The 20,800-nt window shown below is 37.0% G+C and overlaps 1 protein-coding gene across 2 annotated transcripts in view; it reads right to left on the bottom strand.

Moving 5' to 3' along the window:
• The window catches only part of AUH (AU RNA binding methylglutaconyl-CoA hydratase), a 183,228-nt gene that overhangs the window by 77,703 nt on the left and 84,725 nt on the right, over positions 1–20,800 (bottom strand). For both annotated transcript variants that reach the window (XM_068974231.1, XM_068974232.1), the window contains one exon: positions 20,438–20,494. In XM_068974231.1, coding sequence (XP_068830332.1) covers positions 20,438–20,494 — 57 coding nt within the window. The remainder of the gene's footprint in view (positions 1–20,437; positions 20,495–20,800) is intronic.

Here is a 20,800-nt window from a genome sequence, read left to right as displayed (position 1 = left end):
CCCTTGATAGCCAAAATCTGTTGACCGGCTGGCCCTGTGTTTATGGTACAAAAGGACAACAAACAACTAAGAAACAGTTCTTAACTGGCTATCACTGAAGGGCCAGTGTAGAGCGAGCAAACAGAAAGACCCTCTCCTAGCCTTTCCCTGAAAGAATTATGGTTGCATGCCTTAAAAGTTGTTCCTGAAGGTCTGGCTTCTAATTGACTTGAATCCAGATGCTGAGATCCTCCCCTCTGAGACACTGACAGGTCCTAGCACACCCTCAATTACCGAGAGCCACTAAAAATAAAGCAAGATGCTTGGACAAAACTGAAATTTTAATAGACAATAAAGAGCTAGGGCAGGGCTGAACAATAAGTATCATCTCCAAGACTGGGAGAGGTGGCTGTTTTATCTAATGTATAAAAAATAACATGGAAAGCCAAGGAAAATAAAGAAACACAGGAATATATATTTCCAAATAAATGAATGAGATAAAAATCTCAGAAAAAGACATTAACAAAGGCAAGTGATTTACCTGAAAAAGAGCTCAAAATGCCAGTCATAAAAATGTTCATTAAGGACAGGGAAAAAAAAAATGCATGAACAAAAAGGAATTTCATAAAGAGACAAAAAATTTAAGATGCAAACAGAAGTGACAAAATTAAAGAATACAATACCTGAACTGAGAAAGAGAAGAATTAATAACAGGCTAGATGAAATAGAAAAAAGGATAAGGGAACTCAAAAGACAAAGTAGTGGAACTCATCCAATCAAAGCAACAAAAAAGAATGGAAAGGAATGAACCTTAAGAGACTTATGGGACAACACTAAGCATACCAAAATTCCCAATATAAGGGTCCCAGAATGAGAAAAGAATGAACAAAGGGCAGGAAACTTATTTGACAATGACTAAAAATATTGCTAACCTGGTGGCTCAGTGGTAAAGAATCTGCTTGCCAATGCAGGAGACACAAGAGACCTGGGTTCAACCCCTGGGTCGGGAAGAACCCCAAGAAAGAAATGGCAACCCACTCCAGTATTTTTGCCTGGGAAATCCCATGGACAGAGTGAGAGAGTCAATTCCTAGGTAGGTTGATAAGAAGTCCAGGATCCCTCAGCAGGAGAGAGGAGTCTGGAGTTCTCAAAGTGAAATGAAGTCACTCAGTTGAATCTGACTCTTTGCGACTCCATGGACTGTGGCCTACCAGGTTCCTCTGTCCATGAGATTTTCCAGGCAAGAATACTGGAGTGGGTTGCCATTTCCTTCTCCAGGAAATCTTCCCAACCCAAGGATTGAACCCCGGTCTCCAGCATTGTAGGCAGACACTTTACCATCTGAGCCACCAGGGAAGTCCAAGGAGAAGAAAAGGACAAACTCTTTTTTCTACATTCCTTAGTCTTCCTCACTTAAAACTTTTTTTTTCTTTAAGCCTGGAGCTAATGATTACACAAGAAAACAATTCAGCTTAAACTCTAAGGATTATATAACAACAATGCACCCTGCTTAAGGACATGTTTCTCCTTCTTGAGAACCTTCTGACTAATCCTGCTATATTAAAATGTATACGATGGGAATGGATCTGGTAAGATCTTTCTATTGTTAGCTCTAATCCCATTATCTTAAAATGTATATTGTGGGAGTGGGTCTGGTAAGCCCTTTACAATCTTGAGACATTCTTTTGATTTATTTTAATAACCAATTTAAAAAGTGTATAGCTCCCTTGCTAAGACTAGAGAGGGGGGCACTCTCTGTCCCTCTTCTGATGTCTATGTCAGAAGCTTTCTCTGTCCCTTTTTCACTTTAATAAAACTCTGCTACACAAAAGCTCTTGAGTGATCAAGCCTGGTCCCTGGCTAAATCTGCTTCTTCTGAGATCACAAATATGACATCATTCACCAGTAAGCTATCAAGAGGAGCCTCACAGGCTACATACAGTTCATGGGGTCACAAAAGAGTTGGACATGACTTGGTGACTAAACAACAGATAAAAAGTCATCAAAATCCAGGAGGCCCACAGAATGCAACTAGATTGGCCATGAAAAAAAAGTGTTAAACTTCTTTCAGTTGAAACAAAATGGCACTACTTAGTAGAAAGAAAACATATGAAAGTATAAATCTTAAGAGTAAATGACTCATTAAGTCGATATGAAAGCTAAAAGATAAACATACTTATAACTCCAATAAACTGATAATCACACACAAGCTAAAAATGTGACATGAAAAATACAAATTGTGTGGTATAAGAATAAAAATGTAGAGATTTAGAGTGTATTTAAGATATTAACTTAATACATACAGGCTTATTAAGTTGTTTTATGTAAAATTCATGGCAACAAAGCAAAAATCAAGAGTAGTTACATAAAAGAGAAGGAGATAAGCATATAAGCTTATCAGTACCAACAACAACAAAATCTCCAAATCCCAAGGACACCAAGAAAAGAAGAAAAGAACAAAGGAAATCTCCAATGAAAAGACACTAAATGGCTGAGTGGGTTTAAAAAACAACAAAGATTTATCTATAGGCTAACTTTAGATAAAAGACTTTAGACACAAGTATACACAAAGAGAGAAAGTCAGTTCAGTTCGGCTACTCAGCTGTGTTCCAACCCCATGGACTGCAGCACGCCAGGCTTCCCTGTCCATCAGCAACTCCTGGAGCTTACTCAAACTCATGTCCAGAGAGTCGGTGATGCCATCCAACCACCTGATCCTCTGTCATCCCCTTCTCCTCATGCCTTCAATCTTTCCCAGCATCAGGGTCTTTTCCAATGAGTCCATTCTTCGCATCAGGTGGCCAAAGTATTGGGGTTTCAGCTTCAGCCTCAGTCTTTCCAATGAATATTCGGGACTGATTTCCTTTAGGATAGACTGGTTGGATTTCCTTGCAGTCCAAGGAACTCTCAAGAGTTTTCTCCAACACCACAGTTCAAAAGCATCAATTCTTCCACATTCAGCTTTCTTTACAGTCCAACTCTCACATCTATACATGACTACTAGAAAAACTACAGCTTTGACCAGATGGACCTTTGTTGGCAAAGTAATGTCTCTGCTTTTTAATATGCTATCTAGGTTAGTCATAGCTTTTCTTCCAAAGAATCTTACTTTTTCAATGATCTAACAGATGTTGGCAATTTGATTTCTGGTTCCTCTGTCACCCTGCTTATTTAACTTATATGCCGAGTACATCATGAGAAATGCAGACTGGATAAAGCACAAGCTGGAATCAAGATTGCCAGGAGAAATATCAATAACCTCAGATATGCAGATGATACCACCCTTATGGCAGAAAGCAAAGAGGAACTAAAGATGGCATCCAGTCCCATCAGTTCATTCCAGGTTTGATCCCTGGGTCAGGAAGTTCCTCTGGAGAAGGAAATGTCAACCCACTCCAGTATTCTTGCTTGGGAAATCCCATGGACAGAAGAGGTAGGCTGCAGCCCAAATAGTCACAAAGAGTTGGATGCGACTGAGCAAGTGAGCACTGTACTAAAGGGAGAAATAGATAGCAATAGTAGTGAGAGATTTTAATACCCTATTTTCATCAATGAATAGATCATTGAGACATAAAATCAATCAGGAAACACTGGTCTTAAATGACATGTTACATCAGATGGAACTAACAGATCTTCCATTTAAAAGCAGTAGAATACACTTTCTTCTCAAGCACATAAAAAACATTCTCCTAAATCATATGTTAGACTACAAAACACATCAACAGACGTAAAAAGACCAAAATCATACCAAGCATCTATTTCAAACACCGAAATTAACAAGAATAAAACTAAAAACATATGATTAAACAACATGCTCCCAGAACAACAATGGGTCAAAGAAGAAATAAAATTATGTCCTGAGACAAAGGAAAATGGAAATACACATATCAAAACTTGTAAGGATGCAACAAAGTTAGTTACAATAGGAAAGTTTTTAGCAATAAATGTGTACCTTAAGAAACAATGCAGATCTCAAATGAACAATTATCAAAGAACTACAAAGAAACTTCTAACCCAAAGTTAACAGAAGAAAGGAAAAACGAAAGGTCAGAGCAGAAATAAAAAAAGATAAACCTTTCTTGAGACTCTTCAAAAAAAGAGAAAAGATTCAAACAAATAAAATAAAAACAAAAGAGAAGCTGTCATAAAACATACCACAAAATACAATGGATCATAAGAAAATGAGAAAAATTAGACACCAACAAATTGAGAAAGAAAAGAAAAAAATTCCTAGAAACATATAAACTACCAAGACTAAATCATGAAGAAACAGAAAATCTGAACAGACACAATACAAATAAGGAGACTGAATCTGTAATCAAAAACCTACCAATGAAAAGGACCACCAATGACATTTTTCATAGAAATAGTACAAATAATCCTAAAATATGTATAGAACCACAGACTCCAAGGGGATTCCCTGGTGGCTCAGACAGTAAACCATCTGCCTGCAATGCAGGCGACACGGGTTCAATCCCTGGGTCGGGAAAATCCCCTGCAGAAGGAAATAGCAACCCACTCCAGTACTCTTGCCTGGAAAATTCCACGGATGGAGGAGCCTGGTGAGCTACAGTTCATAGGGTCGCAAAGAGTCGGACACAACTAAGCGACTTCACTTCACTTCACAGACTCCAAATAGTCAAAGAAATTTTGAGAAAGAACAAAGCTGGAGAATGATGCTTCCTGACTTCAAATTATAATACAAAGATACAGTAATCAAAACAATATAATACTGGCATAATGATATACATATGGACGAATGGAACAGAACAGAGGACCCAGAAATAAACCTGTGCCTATATGGTCAATTCACTTATGATAAAGGATACAAGACTATGGGCTTCTCCAATAGCTCACTGGTAAAAGAACCCACTTGCAATGAAGGAGATGCAGGAGATACTGGTTCAAATCCTAAGGTGGGAAGATCCCTTGGAGGAAGAAATGGCAGCCCACTAAAGTATTCTTGCTGGGAAAATTCCATAGACAGAGTAGCCTGATGGGCTACTGTTCACAGAGTTGCAAAGAGTCAGCCACGCCTGAGCAAATGCACATCACACACATACAAGACTACACAACGGAGAAAGGCCAGTCTCTTCAAAAAGTGGCACTGGGAAGAATGGAGAGCCATATGCAAAAGAATCAAATTGGACCATTATCTTACCCCACATACCAAAATCAATTCAAAATGATTAGGGCATTCCCTGGTGCCCCAGTGGTTAAAACTCTATGCTCCTAATGCAGTGAACACAGGTTTGATCTCTGGTCAGGAAATTAGGATCCAGCATGGCCAAAAAAAAAAACAAAAAAAAAAAAACAGATTAAAGACTTTCATGTAAGACCTGAAAACATAAAATTTCTAGAAAAAAGCAGTAAGGTCCCTAACATCAGTCTTCATGATTTTATGGATCTGACACCAAAAGTAAAAGAAACAAAAGTAAAATTGAGTAAGTGGGAGCTGTTGTTTAGTTGCTAAGTAAGTGGGAGTTGTTGTTTAGTTGCTACGTTGCATCTGACTGTTCTGTGACTCCATGGACTGCAACCAGCCAGGCTCCTCTGTTCATAGGGTTTCTCATACAGGAATACTGGAGTGGGTTGCCATTTCCATCTCCAGAGGTTCTTCGTGACCCAGGGATGGAAACTGCATCTTCTGCTTGGCAGGCAGATGCTTTACCACTGAGCCACTTGGGAAGCCCAAGTGGGAGTATATGACACTAAAAAGTCACTGCACAGAAAAGGAAGCCATCAACAAAATAGCTATTTCAGAATGGAAAAAGAAAGTCAAAAATAAATGATATATCTGATAAAGGATTACTACCCAAAATATATAAATAACTCATACAACACAATAACAAAAAACCTAAAAATTTCCAACTGCTTAAAAAAAAAAGGGCAGAGAATCTGAATAGACTTTTTTCCAACAAGAACACACAGACGGTCAACAGGTACATGAAAAAATTCTCACATCGCTAATCATCAGGGAAATGCAAAATAAACCCACAATAAGATATAAACTCACACCCATTAGAATGGCTATTACTGAAAAATAAATAGCAGCTTGTGAGGATATAGAGAAAAGGGAACCTCTGTGCAGTTGGTGGAAATGTAAATTGGTGCAGCCGCTACAGAAAACAGTATGGAAGGCCCTCAAAATATCAGAGAAATAACATATGATACAGCAATTCCACTTCTGGGTATTTATCTGTAGGAAATGAAAATACTAACTCAATAAGATACATGCACCTTCGTATAATCTCTAGTTCACGGCACTATTATTCACAATGACCAAGACAATGGAAGCCAACATGTCCATCAATGATGAATGGATAAAGAAAATGTGGTGTGTATACAAACAATGGAAGACTATTCAGTCGTAAGAAGAAGAAAATCTCACCATGCTATAGCATGGATGGACTTTGAGAGTATTATGTTAAGTGAATGATCTCACTTATCTGTGGAATCTTTCAAACAACAACAACAAACTCACAGATTCAGAGCCTGATGACTGTGAGAGTCGCAGGGTGGGGGTTGGGTGAAACAGCTGAAGATGGTCAAAAGTTACAAACTTCCAACTATAAAATAAGTAATTACATTACATCTTGGGGATGTAATGTACAATATGGTGATACAGTTAATAATACTGCATTGTATACTTGAAAGTTGCTATGAGAATAAATCATAAAAGTTCCTATTGGAAGAAAAAATAGTAGTCCGTGTGGTGACAGACGTTAGCTAGACTTGTGATCATTTCACAACATATACACATACAGAATCATTATGTTGCATACCTGAAACTAATTTAATGTTATATGTCAGTTGTATCCAAATAAATAAATAAATCAAACAACTGAAAGATGGATGCACAAGTATTCATTTAAGAAATCATAGTACCTCCTTTACAACCAAGATAAAGTTGCAAAGAGTGGACTTACTTTCTGCCTGCAGCAGCCAAAACCTTTTCATAATACTAGATGTGAGACAACAAAGAACAGTGAAGATGGAAGATGGGAAGCAAGGTGAGCTCTGTGTCTGCCCAAACTTATCATCCAAAAACAGTTTCCAGAACACAGCAGAGAGAGGCAGAAGCAAGTCAATCCAATGCAACTTTTCACTTGAAGACAGGCTGTAATCCCAAGAGACTCAAGTAACTAGAGTGTGCAGCAGAGATAAGACTCTAGAAATCTGAAGAAAGGAGCTCTTCACTTAGCAAAGTACTGACCATTATGCATGTGAAAAAAACTCTGAGTCCAGGGAAAGAACTACCTGAAAGGATGAGAGATTCAAGAAGTTCACTAACTGCCAAGCAAAAGGACTATAAAGAAAACTATACCAAAGCACATCATAATTCAAACTGCTCTCAATCAGTGATAAAGTGATAAATAAAACTGTAAAGCAGCTAAAAAAAAAAAAGAAAGAAATGTCATATACAAAAATGGAGAGAAGAATAACAGCAGAGTCCTTGCCAGAAAAGAAAGGCAACTATGAAAATTGTGAAGCACATTCTGAAGGTACTGAAAGATAGTAAATGCCAACCTAGAATTCTATACCCAGAAAAAATATTTCCAAATACAGAGTTAAAATAAAGACCTTCCCAAATATTCAAAAGCTGAAAGACTTACGCAGCAGCAGACAGCACTACAGCAAAGTTAAAAGAAGTCCTCCTGGAGAAGAGAACGATAATAGATGGAAGAAGAGAACGATAACACAAAGGAATGAAAGAATCAGCAAGAACCACAGATGTGAACGCAGAAGACGTTTTCCTGATTACTTAAATCTCTTTAAGGAATAATTGATTATTTAATAAGAATAATTAACCATGTAGTGTGGGTTTATAGGCTATGCTAAAAGTAAAGTATATAACAACATCAGAACAAGGGTCAGGGGAAAACAACAAATGCACTTTAATAGTAAGTCAATAAAGGTGATAAAACAGAATCATACAAAATATTCAATTAATCCAGACAAAAATGAAAAGAGAAAGGGGAACAAAAACAGAACATACAGAAAACAAATAATAAAGCAAGAGATTTATATGTATCAATATCAATCACATTGAACATAAATAGCCTCAGTTGTGACATAGGGTAAAAAAGCAAGATCCGACAATATGCTGCCTACTACAAACATTTTAAATAAAGACACAAATAGGTTCAGAATAAAAGAAATGGAAAGACTATACCAAGCTAACACCAGTCAAAAAAAAAACCAAACAAAAAACCTAAAGAGCTACATAAATAGCAGGCAAGAGAATTACATAGCAAAGACATTACAACATTGAAAAAGATCATTTTAAGATGATAGGGGTTCAATTCATCATCAGACATGACAAAAGTAAGTATCTAAGCACTTCAATAACAGAGCCTTGAAATACATGAAGCAAATACCAGTAGAACTGAAAAGAGAAACAGAAAAATTCAGTCACAGCTGGAGGTTTAAATTCTCTCAACAGTTGATAGAAAAAAAAATCAATAAAGACATAGAAGAATAACGTTATTGGCCAACTGAATTTAATTTACATATACAGAATATTTAAAAATTGTTGAGACAAAAGACCTAACAAAATAAAGATATGCTGTGTTCATGGGTCTACAGAGTCAATAATGCCAAATTATCAAATTTCCACAAATTGATTTACAGATTGAAAGTAAATCAAAATCACAGCAGCATGTATTTATAGAAATTGACATGATTCATATGGAAATGCAAAGCATCTACATTAGAAAAAACAACTTTGGCAAGAGGCCTAACACACTACTTGATTTCAAGATTTACTTTAAGGCTCCAGTAATGAAAATGGCAGGGTATTAGTATCAAGATAGACAATTAATGAGATAGAAATGAGTCCAGATATAAAGCTACACAAATATATGGACATCTCATTTTTGAGAACGATCCAAAGGCAAATAAAAGGGCAATCTTTTCAACAAATGGCACTGTAACAATCAATGTCTATATGGAAAAGCAGTATCAACCTATACCTCACACCATATACAAAAACTGATTCAAAATGGACCACAGACCTAAATGTTTACCAAAAACTATAGAAGTTCGAGAAGCATAGCAACCCACTCCAGTACTCCTGCCTGGAAAACCCCATGGATGGAGGAGCCTTATAGGCTGCAGTTAATGGGGTTGCACAGAGCCAGACACAACTGAGCGACTTCACTTTCACTTTTCACTTTCATGCACTGGAGAAGGAAATGGCAACCCACTCTGGTGTTCTTGCCAGAAACAGCGGAGCCTGGTGGGCTGCTGTCTATGGGGTCGCACAGAGTTGGACACGACTGAAGCGACTCAGCAGCAGCAGCAGAAGCATAGCAGAAAAAATTTATGACTTCGATTTAGGCAAAGATTTCTTAGATGCAACATCAAAATCATGAAAGAACAAAATGATAAATCAAATTTCATCAAAATTAAAACCTCCTGCTCTTTGAAAGAACTGCTAAGACAAAGACAGTCAAGTCAGATCAAAGGAAAACATTTGCAGAGCATAATTCTAAAAAAGGGATTTATATCTATAATACTCAATACTAGTAAGAACACTCCAGAGAAGGCAATGGCACCCCACTCCAGTACTCTTGCCTGGAAAATCACATGGATGGAGGAGCCTGGTAGGCTCCGGTCCGTGGGGTCACGAAGAGTCGGACACGACTGAGCGACTTCCCTTTCACTTTTCACTTTCATGCATTGGAGAAGGAAATGGCAACCCACTCCAGTGTTCTTGCCTGGAGAATCCCAGGGACGGGGGAGCCTGGTGGGCTGTCATCTATGGAGTCGCACAGAATTAGACACGACTGAAGCAACTTAGCAGCAGCAGTAAGAACACTTATGAACAACTCAAAATTCAGTAATAAAACAAGGCAGTTAAAAATGGGTTAAAAGTCTGAACAGATAGATCATCAAAGAAGAAATGCAAATGTTAAGCAGATGAAAAGATGTTCAGTATCATTAGACATTAGAGTAACGGAAATTACAACCACAAGATACCATATGTCCTTGAGAAGATCTGAACTCATACTAAGCACTGGTGAGCTTACCAGACATCAGTAAGGATGCAAAAGAAACTGGAATTCTCATTACTGCTGGTGGGAAATCTAACAGACATCTAGTCTAACCAACTTGGAAGCCATTTTGGCAGATTAAAATGTAAACATACATTTTATCATATAAAGTCATCCAGTCCTAGGCATTTACCCAAATTAACTGAAAGCATATATCCATACAAAGGCTTATATACAAATGTTCACAGCAGTTTAACTAGAAATAAACCAAGTGTCTACCCACATGTGACTAGATAATCAAACTGTGGTATATCCATACAATGTAATACCAAACAGCAATAAAAAAAAAAAATTAGGTACTGAAACTCATACATGAATGAATACCAAAAGAAATACACTGAGTAAAAGAAGCCAGGCAAAAAGATTACATAATATATGGTATGATTTATGTAAAATTCTAGAAAATGAAACATACCTGTGTGTGTGTCAAAAACATGCTAAAAATACATGCAGCTTACTGTGCATCAACTGTACCTTAATACAGCTGTTAAAGATACTTTAAAAAGAAGAAAAATTACAGCAAGCCACCACTCAATAACAAAATAAATATCTGTCCTGACAATGTGCCAGGTAATATTATAAGCACACATACTATCCTTTCCAATTCTCACAATAGCCCCGTGTGTAGACATTATTTTCATTTTACAAAAGAAGAAAGTGAAATATAAAGTGCAAAAATAACTTGCCTAATAAAGACTGTTTAGTGAGGGAGGTAGAATTCAAGCCCTGAGACGCTCAGCCCAGAACTCCTCCCATGAACCAGGACTTCACCTACAGGTAGAGATGGCTGCTCATCAGCCATGCAATCACAAATGCCACGGTTGAGTGAGTAAGAATGTTCAATTCGTATAAATACAAAGAATGCAATTTTACCAGCTCTCCAAACAAGCTTTCTTGTTATCATTAGACTAGAACAAGTATTTTTATAACATAAAATGCTCAGGGTCACATACTGAGGATAAGTCTGAATGGTTCACACCATATTTTGCATGCTATAGGCATCAGAGAGTCAAAAACCAGTTACCAAAACCAGTGATTTATGAAAAGAAAATTCAACTTTATTGTCAAAAAATGGGAGAAATGTACTACCATTCTTCCTAATTTACACATATAGTATTAATCTGCCTTTATGAATTTTTTACATATTTAATTGCTCAGCATCTGCTTTCTACACTCCTTCAAGTGATTCTTAAAACTCAGTTATTTAACTTGATACATAAACTAAACACTATAGAATATCCAAATGCAAATAAGGCTATATGGATTATAGCTGGGAAAAGGAAAGTAAGATGCTGCTCAGTAAGTGAATAATCTGATTTCTTAAAATACCAAGTTATTAGTTATTAAAAAAAAAAAGAAAGCAACAGACATAAATCTGAGGTCAGCCAAAATGGCTGATTAATTCAACCTCATTATAATTTGAATATATAAAGCAATAAGGTGAATTTTAATAAAGAAAAGTGTGCAGTAAAAGTAAACAAAATATTTATGATTAGTAAATCTCCAATTTGCTTCATGCAAATTGAAGATAATTTGAAGTTAATTTCCTTCTGTCTTCTCCAGGAGCAGTAAAATTAGCCCTCCCAATCCATGGATTCATCCAACCTTCTCCAACCAAGGATATTCAGGAAAAAAAAAAAAATTACAGAAAGTTCCCAAAAGCAAACTGGCAACTATAATTGGCAACTACAGTCATCCCTTGGTATGCGAGGGGTATTGGTTCCAGGACCCCTCACATATACAAAATCTGCTGATGATCTAGAGTCTTACATAAAATGGAGTAATACAGTGAATACAATTGCCCCTCTATATCCATGGATTTCACATCCCTAGATTTAACCAACTTCAGGTGGAAATTTCGATACACAGTTGAATCCATGGATACAAAACCCATGAATAAAGTGAAAGTGAAGTCGCTCAGTCGTGTCTGACTCTTTGCAACCCCATGGACTGTGGCCTACCAGGCTTCTCCCTCCATGGGATTCTCCAGGCAAGAGTACTGGAGTGGGTTGCCATTTCCTTCTCCAGGGGATCTTCCCGACCCAGGGATCAAACCCTGGTCTCCTGCATTCCAGGCAGACACTTTAACCTCTGAGCCACCAGGGAAGTCCAATTGTATATTTACTGAAAAATATCTGCATATATAAGTGGATCCATGCAATTCAGGTCCATGTTATTCAAAGGCCAACTGTCTTTACCTAGCATTATATACAAATTGTATACACTGCATACAATTACACTGGATTTATAACTACCTACATAGCATTTATATTACACAAGTACTATAAGTAAGCTAGTGTTAGTGCTAGTCTAACACTAATGGAATACTCAGATGATTACCAGACCTGTAGTGTCAAACTGCAGGAATGAAAGAGACGGTCTCTTGCTTTATGTAGCTTCAAAGAATTGTATTGTTTTATATTTTACATTTAAATTTACGATTCTGAGTTCATTTTGTACACATTGTGGGATTTAGGTCGAAGTGTTTCTTTTCTTTTGCATATAGATGTCCAATTTTTTATCACCATACTTTCTCCACTGACTTGCTTATGTGAACTATCAATTATCATCCAGCCATATCTGCACAGGCCTATTTCTAGATTCTGTTGTGTTCCACAGATCAATGCGTCTCTTTCCCCCAAATCCACACTGGGTCTTCAGACCATAAATTCTCTTAGTTTTCCTTACTCTGAGAATATTCTCATTTCATCTTCATTCCTAAAAGACATTTTTTCTAGATTTCTAGGTTGACAGTTTTCTCCTTTTAGCACTATAGAAATCCACTTATTTCTGGACTCCACTGCTTCTGATGAAGAATCCAGTCACTCAAATCATTGCTTCCCTATCAATAATGTGCAACTTTCCTTCAATTTTAAAGATGATGATGATCTGGTCTTTAGCTTTAAGCATTTGATTATGATGTGTCTGGTCCTGGACTTCTTTGGGCTTATCTGGCTTTGGTTCACTCACCTTTTTAAATCCTTAGTTTATGCCTTTCACCAAATTTGTGAAATCTTCAGCTTTTTTTCTTCAAAAATATTTTTCTGGACCCCACTCTTTCTCCTCTCCTTCTAAGACTCCTGTGACACAGATGTTAAACATTTCAGTACCATCCTCTAGGTCCCTGAGGTCCAGTTCATTTATTCAGGTTTTTTGGTTTTCTTCTCTGATACTGAGCAACTCCCACTGGTTAATCATGAAGTTTACTCACTTTCTTTTGTCATCTCTATTCTAAAACTTTCTATACTTCCATTTGTTCCTGTGGGTAAAGTCCAAAACTAAGGCCCAATATCATGTGCTGCCTAACCCTGAGGGAAACCAAGTGAACCACAAATGACCTGACCACATGGTCTCTTACCAATCCTGTTCCAAAGGATTATTAAGTCCCCTAGACAAACCACCCTCCTCATCCCAAAGACTAGGCAGCATTCCTACTTATCCCTGGAGAGCGTGTTCCAGGTTCCTACCAGATTGTGAGACAACTCAAACAAAACAAATCACATCCTCCCAAAGGAACCAGGGGGCACACCACCTTCTCATCACTACAAAGCCTGCCTCCCACACTTTTCTTCGATGTTCCTGAGCACAACCTCCATATGATCCTGTGTGCCATGTGGTGGCTTCCCTTGGGCTGTGAGTACATCCAACTAAGAAACTGCTATCAATCACACCTGTCTAGTGTGTTTGGCCATCTCCAGAAACCTAGGAAAGGAATAGGAGGCAACTGAAACAGTTCACCCTTACTTCTTAAAGCAGTAACTGCTTTAAAATCTTAGATAATTCCAACACCTGTCATTCTGGATGACATCTGTTTGATCATCGCTCATGTAAACTGAGACGTTCAGGTGTTCACATGCTGAGTAATTCTGGCCTGGACATCTTTGTTTCAGCATTCAATCAACTTGGCAGTACTCAGGCTGCACATTCCAGCCAGCCTTCTGTGAACTGTGGTTTCAGTGTTAGTTATGTTTGCAAGGCCTTTGGCCGGTCTCAGATCTGGGCAGTGGCTCATTACTTGGTTCAAATTCTCAATTTGAACCAAGTGTCTAGTTTGCTGCTTAGCGTAAGAGACACATGCACAGCTGAGGAATGAGTCCAGGAGCCCATTAACACATCTGTGGGGTCCCATTCCTGAGTTCCTCACTCTTTACTATTTCCCTGGTACTTTCTGGGTCCTAGAGGGCGCCCCTGTTTTGGTCCTCCAGCCAGAACATTTGAACTACAGCAACAGGCTCCTAGTAGGAATGGGTTTCTGCCTCTAACGTGGCCCTATTCATTTCTATCCTTGGCACAGCAACCAGGCAAATCTTTAAAGGCCTAAGATCACATTATGTGCTGCGTGCTAAGTCACTCAGTTGTGTCCCATTCTTTGTGACCCCATCAACTGTAGCCCACCAGGCTCTTCTTCCCATGGGATTCTCCAGGCAAGAACACTGGAGAGGGTTGACATTTCTTTCTCCAGGGAATCTTCCCAACCCAGGGACTGAACCTGCATCTCCTGCTTTGGCAGGCAGACTCTTTACCACTGAGCCACCTGGGAAGTCCTAAGATCGCACTGTAACTCTGCTAATAACCTGTGTGGGTCTCTCTCACTCAGGGTAACAGCTACCTCTATGCTCTGACTTCTCTGATACTCGTCAGACAGCATCTCCGACCACTCTCCTCCTCCCATCTCTTATGGTTGCAGTGGTGGGGTGAATGTTCCAGGCATGCTCCCATCTTAGCCCTTTATCCTATATGCCCCTCTGTCTGAAATGCTCTTTCTTCCTGTCTGTATGACAATTTCCTCAATTCCTATCAGTCTTAACCCCAATGTTACTTTCTCAATAAGGCTTCCTCTGAACCCTATTTTAAAGTGCAAGCTCTCATCCCTCCTCAGATCCCTTCCCCTATTTCTTTTTCTATAGCATTTTATACTTCTGCCATAATTCACAACTTACTATTTGCCATATCTACTGCCTGTGTCCTGGAATGTCAGCTGCAAGGCACCAGTGATCTTTCCATGTTTGTTCACGGCTATATACCAAGTGTCTACACCAGATGGCTCAACAAATATTTGCGAATTGAGTGAATAAACATACCTGGAACCTAGTGTGTGAGCAAAGGGAGCAGCAGCAGGAGAGAAGGTTTAGAGAAGTGCTGGGGACCCACAATACAGGTCTTATAAACTGGGTTTATGACTGACAGAATCCACACTGTTTTCTCAAACTCACAATTCCAAGTTTCAACTGCCTTATTCCTGTTTGAGTCCAACAACTTTGTAAGAGAGCAGTTATGATGCCTGTACACGTTTAATCTCTCCTACCAGATTTCAGATGGGCACTTCAAGGGAACACTGCTGAGTCATCTATATTTATACATGTATCTGTATCTATCTGTTTCCTCTACAACAACTAACCATATGACTTACCAACCAATAACTTCTGAAACACCGTAAATAGACAGAAAAGAGTAAAGTGGTCATTGAACCACTGCCATTGATTTTAAAGTACAAAGAAATGAGACTGCACAGTATATGAAGTGTGTTCATGAATGCACTAGACTTCAGAGAGCCAAACAAGCACTGGCCTTTAGAGGTCACTAGCAATCAGTCCACTGATCCAGCAGCGCTGTCCATTGCACATAACACTGGTAAATGTTTGATATCATACAAGCCTCTTAAGAAAAGCAGTCTTATTTTTGTTGTTATGCTTTTCTTCTTCCTCAAATAGTATGACCTTATTAATCAGATTTGGCATAGAAAGGTCCTATGCTATTTTTGAAAATCAAATTCACCCTCACAGGATCAAGATGAGTCACTGTTGAAGATATTCAAAAAAAATAAGGTCAGATACTGATGTAAATTCTAAGATTTCAACAAAGGTTATAAACAAAACTTTCCAAAATGACTACTGAGTTCAGAACAACACACACACTGGATTTAAAAATCTGTCATTACTTCATAGACACACCTTAAAATAGAGTTCCTGGACACCATGCCAAGAGACGCCTTATTGCTAAACACAGCCTACAGTGGGACAGGCAGTGATATCTCAAACCCCTCATCCTGGAGAGGAGAAAGAGACAAAACTGGGGCCTCTTGCTCTGGTCCTGTGAAATCTGAATGCTCTCACTTCCTTTCTTCTTTTTGGTTTTTAACAGAAAATAAAATAAAAACTCATTTTTCTTTCTTCCTTTCTTTTTTTAATTTGGGAAGCAGTCAATACCAAGAATAATTAAAGATTCTTTTCCTGTAAACCTTCCAAGAGGAGGATACTGGAAGTGTATGCACAGTTAAGTCACCACCTTAACCAAGTGATCAAAGTTACTGTCACCCAAAGTGGGATAATCTAACTCTTAAGTGCCAACACATTAGAAGAAAAGGAAATATAGAACATGGCCTACTTACTATTCTCTGCAAAAATTTTTTATCATAAACCTAAATATGAGGAAATAACTCAGTCAAATCCAGAATGTGTAAACTTCAAGAAGATAATTTGTCTGCCTTTTTTTTTAGAAAGATTACTGTTCTAAAAAACAAAAAGAGATGGAAAACTTTTAAAAAACAAACAAAAGTGTAACCTGTGACATTTAAATAAATCCTGAATTAGAAAAGCAAAACAAACCAAAAAAAACACTATAAACAACCTTTTGAACCTGGGATAATCTGAATATTAATATTAATTTTAATACTGTTAGGTGTTACAATAGGGTTGTGGTTAGAGTCCTTTCTTATTCTTATGAAAAGCACATTGAAATATTTAAAGATTCACCTCTTAGTTTGAAATGGTTCAGCAAAAAAAAAAGCGGGGGCGGTGGGGGGCGGGATATGCATATGAGAGAGAGACAAAGAGTGGAAGGGTCTCTCTCATGAGGAGAGACCTTGGCGAAAGGTATAAAGAGGTTCATTTCACTGCCTTTCATATTTCCTAAAGTTTGAATATTTCAAAAAAAAAAGGCTAGAGAGAATGAAAGTCAACCACACAGCAATGGAAATACTAGACATCTTGTCCACAGTGGTGTATATCCAAGCAAAAAGCAAAGAACAGTTTTCTTAGTTATAATAAAGTTTCCTGACATATACCCCAAATCCTCTAGTAGAAGCTGTTAAACAGAGACAGGGAATAAAAGACACTGCCACTATTTTCTGTGCACATTTAACAGAAATTTTCTAAACTGTCAAATAACAGAATCCTAAGCCCCTGAACTTGTTTTATTGTGGTTTTATAAACATGTTTAAGGGCAGTATTGTTTGGGGAGCTATTTCCAAAAGATAATTTTATTTTATAGTACTGGAGCATTCTCCCAGTTAGGGAGAAGACAAGAAGTTTAGCTGCTTTCTTAAAGGTGAAAATACTGGAGAACAGATAGGGCTATTTAGTATATAAACATCCCAAATATAATTTAAAATATCATAGGAAGATTCCAGGGTAACAATATTAATGACTTTTAAACTTTACATCATTAAATTTTATTTTGTATTTTTTATATTTTATAATATCTGTCTATATAAATATATATAAAACAAATAAAGGTACTGGTACACTCCATTTTTATCTGACAAACTACAGCTTGAAGAAGTTCAATTTGCGTTTGGTCTGTTTCTACCTTTCTTTACATCTTACTTTTTTTTAAACTATGTAATTTTAATAGTCAAGTAAAAACTGAAATTTAGAACACTAAACCTAAAACTTATAGTGATGGTCCACTCATTAGAAATAGTACTGTCACTTTAAAACAATCATTTTATAATTTAACTTGTTGCATTATAAGAAAAATTACAAAATATACCATAAAAATAATCATGTTGTTATTCAGACTCAAGTTCAAGTAGAAACAAAAACCCAAAAATAACTATCAGGCTTTGATCGTTTCTTAGTAAACCGTTATCATAAAAGGTTAGAAGTGATAATAATATGCAAACTAGGAGCATCAGGTTAACTCTTGCAGCTGATCAAACATACAGTAAATACGAATGGAGAGGTATAGTTTCACTTGGATTAACTTTCAAATGCTGGCCAGTATGAAACCATGAACTGGCAATAACTTAGAAGAGCATTATTTCTCAGAGTTACAGACATAGATCTTCTAGACTGAATGGAATCCATACATTTTACCAAAAATGTTTATTCCATCCATAGGATTAAAAAGGAAAGTCTTATTTTTTTTCCCCACAATACTCTTGCTGTATTTGAATTCTTCCTAGTTATCTTCTATCCATCTTCTATCCACAGCCACCGTTGTCTGAAACAGATGGAAGGCTGGGACCACTGACACTGAAGACAGGCTCACTGATAAGGGTCAGGAGCACCTGGCTGCTCAATGAGCATCTACATCACGAAGCAAGTTCGGTACCACAAGGAAGGGAGAAAGAAATTCAGTGTAGCCTGCTACGTCTATTATAGTAATAAGCTCTTCATAACAGCAGCAATGTTCACAGTCCAAAAAAAAGGCAAGGGAACACCCCAGAGATCATTTTAGTCATAGAAAATCCACCAATTTAAAAACAGTTTTAAGAAAAAATAACACAGGGGACTTCCCTCCAATGCAGGGGGCGCAGGTTCAATCCCTGGCTATGGAGCTAAGATCCCAGGTGACCTGTGGCCAAAAAACCAAAACATAAAACAGAAGCAACACTGTAACAAATTCAGCAGAGACATTTTTTAAAAATGTCCACATTAAAAAAAATATATTTAAAAGCAGAAGAAAAAATAAGCAGTATTTTCATAGAAGGATCATCTAAGAGAAACAGAAGGAGAAAAATGAAAATGGAGAAAATATTTGTGGATTAAAAAAATTTTATATGCATAAGACAGAAGAGGATTTTCTCCATAAAATTTTCAGAAATAACCTCTTTAGATATACTTTATAAAAATGCTTACTTAAGCTATTCTGCTGTTATTAAAACAAACCAAAACAGACTTTACTTTGGGATACTTTAATAACCATAATACTAATACAACAGTGAAGCAAAAACTTCTGCATGCACCTCTTATTATCTAAATGTGAATATGTGGCTTTATACAAAATTAGACTTTCAATAAGTTCAATATTACATAATTACATGCACTATGAACTTGAAAGCTTTATTATATTAAAGGAACAACTGACATATATTACTTCAGATTCACTTAGAAATAAAGGGAAGAAAAAAAAGACAGAAAACTATCCTTTATAAATATATGGAAAGTGTTTAACTATTCCAAATTTTATAATAAATTCAATAAAAAATTTTTAAATAACAGTATTTATGAGAATCCAAACTCAATCATATTATAAAACATAGGTTCTGATTAATGGATCCACTATTGTAGAAGACCCCAAAAACTGAAGTACACTGGAAAGAAAAGGCTAGTTTCTGGACCTAATACGACACAGGCAGCTCCCAACAGAAGACAGAAGGAGCTAAAGCTTCATAAATCCTTTCGGCTTTTTCATGAGTCACGGTAAAAAAGACTAGCATGGTAAAACAGGTAGACAGTAAATGCTTTTACTTACAAGAATATCACTTTTTGCACATTACTAAAGTAGAAAACTTAGTGAATCATATACATTGATCTGGGTAGTCTTTAATTTCACTGAATTATGTTTTAATTTCTATCTACACACCCTAATCAAATAAATAGTCTTATAATAAGGTTAAACAGATAATTTTAACTCAGGTACAAAAGAAGTGTTCAAACACTGCTCTAAATTTTTAATTATTATTTCATTCATAAACTAATAAGTTATCAAGGAGTACAGCCTCAGATGAAGCCTACTTTTTGAAGGAAAAGACTTCAACAGAATGGCAATGTCTCCAAATTCTCTTCAGCAGACAAAAGAACAAAATTTTCAGATTTACCTTGTGATGAAAGATTTCATTATCAATGCTGGAAAAGTACTTTATTAATCTGCCAAAAGGAGCAGCTCAACAATCTTTTTTGTAGTAACAGAGAAGAAATAACACCTCTTCAGATCCAAATTCAGCCTACCAAACAACCTCAACCTTTGTCCAGCTGCACAGAAACACAAGCAAGCTGGCAAGAAGCCTGGGAACCTCTGCCCCCTCCTCCACTGGGGTCTGTGTGTTTAAGGCGCTGAGGGCACACACATTTACATACTCACATTAAAGTTTCAAAATACAAGTGTAATCTTACTTCAAGAATCATGTGATGAGTGTAATAATTTTAAAGTTAAGAAATCATACAGAAAAGCACAGGACAAGCACAAAAAGAGAGCAAGACAGCAACAGGCAACGTGTCTGCAATCTCCATACCTACAGAAATCAAAAAATGCCTTTTGAATAAGGACTCTGTTACAAGCAAACAAGACCGCATTAGTCTCTTTACCCAAAATGTTTGTTGCCTTTTCAACTAACACTTTTTTTCCTTATGCTCTGTTTCCAGGGACAGATCAAGATGGGCATGAACAATTCATACCTCCACCAGGAATAATTGCCAACTTTGTCTCAACCAGGCCCATTTTTGCAGAGGAAGCTAAAAAGGAAAGAAGAAAATTAAGTAACATCCACATCACCAAATTCAAATATGATGACTTGAAAAAGTTAGTAAAATAAGCTAGAAATATTGTTTACTAATTAAATTTGTGTCATAAATCTTAAATCACTCCAGAAAGTATTCAGTTATAGAAATAAGTAAACACTCTAAATGATATATATTAAGAGATTCACACAACTTTTTCTGTTAAAAATTGCTTGGCAGCAAATTAATTTTTGATGTAGAAAGACCAGGGGTGTTAACTACATAATTTGACCTGATACTGCCAAGTCATGCTTGAAGGCA

The sequence above is a fragment of the Capricornis sumatraensis genome, chromosome 6, assembly GCF_032405125.1.
Source record: "Capricornis sumatraensis isolate serow.1 chromosome 6, serow.2, whole genome shotgun sequence".
In the NCBI taxonomy this organism is placed as follows: domain Eukaryota; kingdom Metazoa; phylum Chordata; class Mammalia; order Artiodactyla; family Bovidae; genus Capricornis; species Capricornis sumatraensis.
Note: the sequence above shows the minus strand (reverse complement) of the source record. Positions and strands in the feature narration are given on the sequence as shown.